The sequence below is a fragment of the Monodon monoceros genome, unplaced genomic scaffold (assembly GCF_005190385.1).
Source record: "Monodon monoceros isolate NGI ecotype Baffin Bay Population unplaced genomic scaffold, NGI_Narwhal_1 Super_Scaffold_18, whole genome shotgun sequence".
Taxonomy (NCBI): Eukaryota; Metazoa; Chordata; class Mammalia; order Artiodactyla; family Monodontidae; genus Monodon; species Monodon monoceros.
In genome coordinates, this window is record NW_021703774.1 from 92,837,691 (window position 1) to 92,843,399 (window position 5,709).

Genomic DNA, 5,709 nt, shown 5'->3' on the forward strand with positions numbered 1-5,709 from the left:
GCAACCATTAGAGTACAGAATGTTCACAGCTGCAATCACACTCATAAGGCAGGTAAATTGATGACAAAATGAGGGTAGCAACTAATGTGCATGCTATAGAAAACCTGAAAGTGGTACCTAAAATAGATAGCCCCCTTATGTTTTCCAAAATTCCATAGCTGGCTCAGACCATCAATCAGCACAATGGAAATCTGTCACTTTAACACTCAATGCCGATTTTCAGTCTTAGAAGTGCAAAGGGCGGCGGGGGGGGGGTGTAAAATAATAAATCTGGGGGTTTTCCCCCTCACTGGCTAAGATGCTATCTCATTCGGGAATGATTTTACTTTATAAAAACCCTTTTAAAAATAAAGGGCTTAAGGTCTTAATGGCAACTCATACTGGTGTGCACATCTGTGGCTTCATTCTTCAGGTTAATATACAAAGGCTAAGTTATAGCAGAAGCATTATCGAAGGTAGGTTACTTTCTAAAATGCTTCATAAATATTATTTCCTTCAATATTATTTCCTTTGGCTCATGCACACTCAACGCGCTTCATATATATTATAAGATGATGAAGGTGGGAATGGTAATTATGTTATCAAAGCTGTTTTTCCAAAACTGTGTTGAAAGAAATTAACCGGTTCTTTCAAAATGTCAGTGTGCAAGTTCCTGAAGTTTCCCGGTGTTCTGACTTTAGGATTTCTCCAAAACACGCAAACAAAGGGTAAAAATCAGGTGGCCGTCGAAAATGACTTCGCGGACCCCATGTATACGGAAACCTCGGTTCAGGTATCCCACTGGGGTCGAAGGCGAAATCTTCGCACCGATATATTATTGAGCTTCACCCGCAGGAGTCTTCGTTCAGGCAGGGGATGCTTTCCAAGATCAGGAGGCGGTGGTGCCCAAGGGCAATGGAAGCTGGGAATCTCCGCTTCCCGCCCGCCCTGCCCGGGTCACCAGTGCTGGCCTGCGGCGCGAGTGCCCAGCTGCGCCTGGGACACCGCAGGCATAGCCGTGGCGGCGGCGGCGGCGGCGGCCGCCGCGTCGCCGATGCCGGGCAGGACGGAGCGCACGGAGCGGCGGAACTCCTCGTTCCTCCACGTGTAGAGCAGCGGGTTGAGCGCGGACAGAGCGCAGCACAGGAGCCAGCTGGCCGCCTGCACACCCCAGGGCACAGGCAGCGAGAAGCCGCTGGCCAGGCTCACCCACACCAGCGGCTGCGTGGCCAGCAAGAAGACGCAGCAGAGCAGCAGCACCGACAGGCCGCTGAGACGCCGCTGCGCCCGCCGCGGGTGCAGCGCTGGGGGCAGCGGCTGGGCCTGAGCCGGGTGCGCGGCACCACCCGGGCCTGGCGCGTGAGGGGCTCCCGGGAAGGCGGCGGCGGCGGCGCAGCCGGGCAGCTGGTGCAGTAGGTGGAAGTTGAGGACACTGACCCGCTTGACGCTGACGCGCACGCGGCGCACGATGCCCAGGTAGCAGTGCAGCAGCAGCGCCGTCTGCGCCAGCAGCGCCGCGGCGGCCAGCAGCGCCGGGTAGTGGACGCGCGGGGGCGCGGCGCCGGGACGCGGCGCCCAGGGCGGGAGCAGCAGCACGAGGCCCAGGGCTAGTGCCCAGGACAGCGCCAGCATGCCCGCCGTGTGGCGCCGCTGGTACAGCGCCTGGTAGGTGGCGGGCGCCCGGGTGATGAGTAGGTAGCGGTTCAGGGCCACCAGGCAGTGGGACAAGAGGGACACGGTGAGCCCGAGGCCCAGCAGCCCGCCTCGCAGCAGGCGGTAGCTCCCCCCGGCGCCGTCCCAGTCCCCAGGGGGCTCCGCGGAGCCCGCGGGCAGAAGCCCGAGCACCGCCTCCTGCGGCATCCAGAGGGCGCAGACGCTGAGGTCGGCGGCACAGCCGTTCACGATGAAGGCGTTGCTCGTAGTCTGCAGCTTTCGGAAGGACGACACGAGATAGATGACCATGCCGTTGGCCAGCGTGCCCCCGATGGCCAGGCCTGAGTACAGGAGGGACACGGGGATGCGCCGGCCTGCCCACGACTCCTCTTCCTCGCAGAGCAGCAACAGCGATCCCCCGGTGGCGGAGGAAGTGGACGTGGAAGAGTTGGTCATTCTGGCCAACTCTTCACACCTCTCTGGCTAGCGTCGGCTTCTCGCAGCGCGGCGCATCCTGACACCCGCCTGCAGAGAGGGCAGAGACATCCCTTCAGCCCTCTGCCACCGACACAAAAGGCTGAAGCAGAATAATGGGCTGGGGGAGGGGGAGAGAGGGAGCTCTAGGAGAACGGGGGTGGCAAACGACAGGTGCCTGCCTGGGAAATGTCTCTAGTGCCAGGCGAAGGGCCTCTTTACATTCAGCAAGCACCAGGGAAGCCCTAGGACAGAGCAATACAGAGAACAGTTTCCTCTTCTCCCCCTAAACACACACATAGACACAAACACGGGAATGACAGATGGAGCCCCCAGTTTCCAGGAGAAAGCAGAGATATCCCACCTGGGAAAAATACCAGGGGTAAGGGGTTGGGGGTATCTTACTTTCGGACTGGTCCTTAGCTGGCAGTAGCAGAGGGAGGGATGCCAGGAAATACCTCCTCAGCAGCAGCATCTGTGGTCCCGAAATCAATAGGAGAAACTCATCTGGGATCAGTGCCAGGAGCCAAGTGCCTCCTTCTCCAATGCAGCATCCACGCACATGGCCCTAGGCAGAAACCAGCAGCTGCAGGGAGACTTCTCAGCTGGCAGCAGGGCTGGAGGAAGTGAAGTGGCAGGCTGCAAGCCCAGGCAGGTGGGCAGGTAGTCAGGCGGCAGCAGCAAGGATGCTTGGCTGCAAAAGCAGAAGCTCAGCTCAAGAGGAGAGCAAGCACCCCGTGCTCAGAAGCAAGAGTGGTGGCTGATGAGGGGAACCCACTCGAAGCGCTCTCCTGCTCAGTTATACATCACGCAGGGAAAAGGCAGCCTTTCCACACTTGCATGAATTATTCAATAGCTTCTAACTTGTGAAAGGGAAGAAAAATATCTTGCTCAGAAAGTGCTGTCATTAAACAAGTTTCTCTGTTTTTTCTCAGTCTCTCAATCACCCTATTTTTCACTTTGCTTCGTTTTTCTTTTCTTCTTTTTTTTTCCTTCCATCAATGCTAGAATAAAATTTAATATACCCCCAATGTATTTCATCCCAGTCTGATGCATCCTGGGGGTGAGTTTTTCTGAGAGATAAATATACTCCTAATACCTACGACTGATCTCTTCCATCCCACATTTTCAGGGAGAACTTATATTCTAATTGAAATTCACTTTTTCTTTGGTAAGGTGGGACATGGGTCATTATCCACACAAAATCTCCAAGTCTTAATTTCAATCATAATTTCAGTTTTTTTCTCATCACCAAACTCCTTTCTAGAGGGTGGCTTCTGTTTCAGTAATGAAATAGAGGGTAAAAATGAAATGGTCAGAAGTTTAAATACAAGTGGGTATCTGGGGGAAAGCAAGGGCCATGGATGATACACAGTTTAAGGGGCAAAGTTGTCTCTTTACTGTAGAACTTTTAATCTTGTGGTCTGTCTTAGATAGAGATTTGCAGTCTGAAGTTGGAATCTTCCCCATGGGAAATTTTTCATAAAAGTCATCACCTCCCACAAATCATTTTTCACCGGGAAAATCATTTATTTGAAAATGTAACTCAATATAGAATATGGTAATATGGCATAATAGAAAAAAATGCTAGGTGGGGTTTCAGGACACCTGGGTTCTAAGCTGGGTGTCCACCAAATAAATGGCCTTGTGATGGATCGTTTTCATTCTTGTCAAATAAGAAGTTTCGCTCAGTGACTTCCAAGGCCCTTTCTGTTCGAACTTTCTATGAATCCTCATGCATAAATTTGACATTTCTCCACCCTAGTCTGACACCTGAAATATACCTACTCTGTCTAACATGTAATGTAGTCAGTCTCAGGTCACATGGCAGCAAGTTTTTTCCAGTCTGTCCCTAAGGGTGCCTATTCAGGATGAAGCACAAAGTGCACCTCCTCTGCTCTCTGCTTCCCTCTCTCTCTTTCAGAAACAGGGTTAGTTAATGACAACTCTGAGGAGGTAGGGCTAAAGCAGGACTTGATGGATTTGGTCCATTTACGTGGTATCTAATAGTTGAGTCGGGGGATTTTTTGCCAGTGTCTTTTATCTGTTGTTATTTATCTTAAGGCTTTGAGTACATCAAGCACAGCAAGCCTGCAAGAGATCCCTCTAATCATTTATAGTTAAAACTTGTTGAAATAAAAATTTCCTCTCACGTGGTGGGGGAGGATTCAAGTTTCAGGTCCTTGGTCCCAGCTGCTGCCTTGCGTGGAATGAGCGAAGCCCCTGCTGGGGAACTCCGATGCCTTGCAGTCACACACTTCTGCCAAGGCCCTCCCTTCTTTAGCCCTGGCCTGGAAAGGGACAAATTTTTGTTTGTTTGGGGGTTTGTTTTTGTTTTAAGCTACTGCATTTACATAATATAGGGTGGGAATTTTTTCTATCTTATTCCCAGCATCAAAACAGTACTCAATTATAATTAATATACTTGTTAGTGAATCAACGAATGGATGTGTGTATAAATGGTTTCATTTCTTTCCATGGTGAGACAGTAAATAGTTTTCATTAGCATCTCTTTCCTCCTACCCCCACAGGAACTTGCTCTGTGAACTATGCCCTCTGATGCTGACCCAATCTCTCTACTCTCCACTGCTTGCTTTCCATTGGCCTTACAAAAATGCTGATATCACTGCAATCCGATAAAGTTTCCCTGCACTTCACCTCCTTCTCAAGGTGCCTACACAGCTCACTCCCTTTCCTGGCAAAAGTGCTCGCTTTCTGTTTCTACTTCCTTTGCTCGCATTGAATGCCCACCCCACACTGCTTTTGGCTCTCACGACTGAGACACTTTCCAACTGATCAAAGGTCTGCCCATATATAAAACTGCCTACTGGACATCTCCACATGGCTATCCTATGGGTATGTCAAACCCCAGATGTCCAAAACTGATCCCTTCCTCTTCTTTCCAAATCAGTTCCTCCTTCTCCTGTGTTCTCAGTGACCAGTATCGCCAGTATCCTGGTGCCTAAGTCAGAATCCTAGCTATTACCCTTGATTCCTTATTTTCTCTCTTACTCCTGATATCTGTCAGTCACCAAGTGTCATCATTCTACCATATTAATTTTTTTTTTATCTTTTCACTGATCTCTATTCACTTTGCCACTACCTGGCATCAGACAACCATCATCTCTTCTTTAAATTATCCCAACAAGGGCTTCCCTGGTGGCACAGTGGTTGAGAGTCCGCCTGCCAATGCAGGGGACATGGGTTCGTGCCCCGTTCCAGGAGGATCCCACATGCCGCGGAGCGGCTGGGCCCATGAGCCATGGCCGCTAAGCCTGCGTGTCTGGAGCCTGTGCTCCACAATGGGAGAGGCCACAGCAGTGAGAGGCCCGCGTACCAAAAAAAAAAAAATTATTCCAACAAGCTCTAACTCTATGTGCAATCTTACCTTCCTCCAGACAATATGATCTTTCTAAAACCAAAAGACATCACTTGACATAGTAAATATATTTATTTTTATCTGTTTCCTACCCTCTACTCTAATATACATTCCTTGGAAAAAGGAGGTTTACTTTGTTCACTACTATTATTGGCAGCTCCCAGAACAGTACCAGGCACATAGTAGACCCTTAATCAATATTTATAGGAAAACTAGCAAGAAAA

At 50.4% G+C, this 5,709-nt stretch overlaps 1 protein-coding gene across 1 annotated transcript; it reads right to left on the reverse strand.

Annotated features, from left to right (window-relative positions):
* Positions 1-876: 876 nt before the first annotated feature.
* Positions 877-3,232, reverse strand: GPR88 (G protein-coupled receptor 88). The gene is made up of 2 exons (XM_029230208.1): positions 2,512-3,232; positions 877-2,157 (listed from the first exon to the last, which is right to left on the reverse strand). Exon 2 carries the CDS (start codon positions 2,086-2,088, stop codon positions 937-939), a length of 1,152 nt encoding a protein of 383 aa, XP_029086041.1. The 5' UTR covers positions 2,089-2,157; positions 2,512-3,232; the 3' UTR covers positions 877-936.
* Between the last annotated feature and the right edge of the window lie 2,477 nt (positions 3,233-5,709).

Bases quoted from the DNA above. Each gene is read 5' to 3' on its own strand.
- GPR88 (XM_029230208.1), bottom strand. From the start codon at position 2,088: ATGACCAACTCTTCCACGTCCACTTCCTCCGCCACCGGGGGATCGCTG.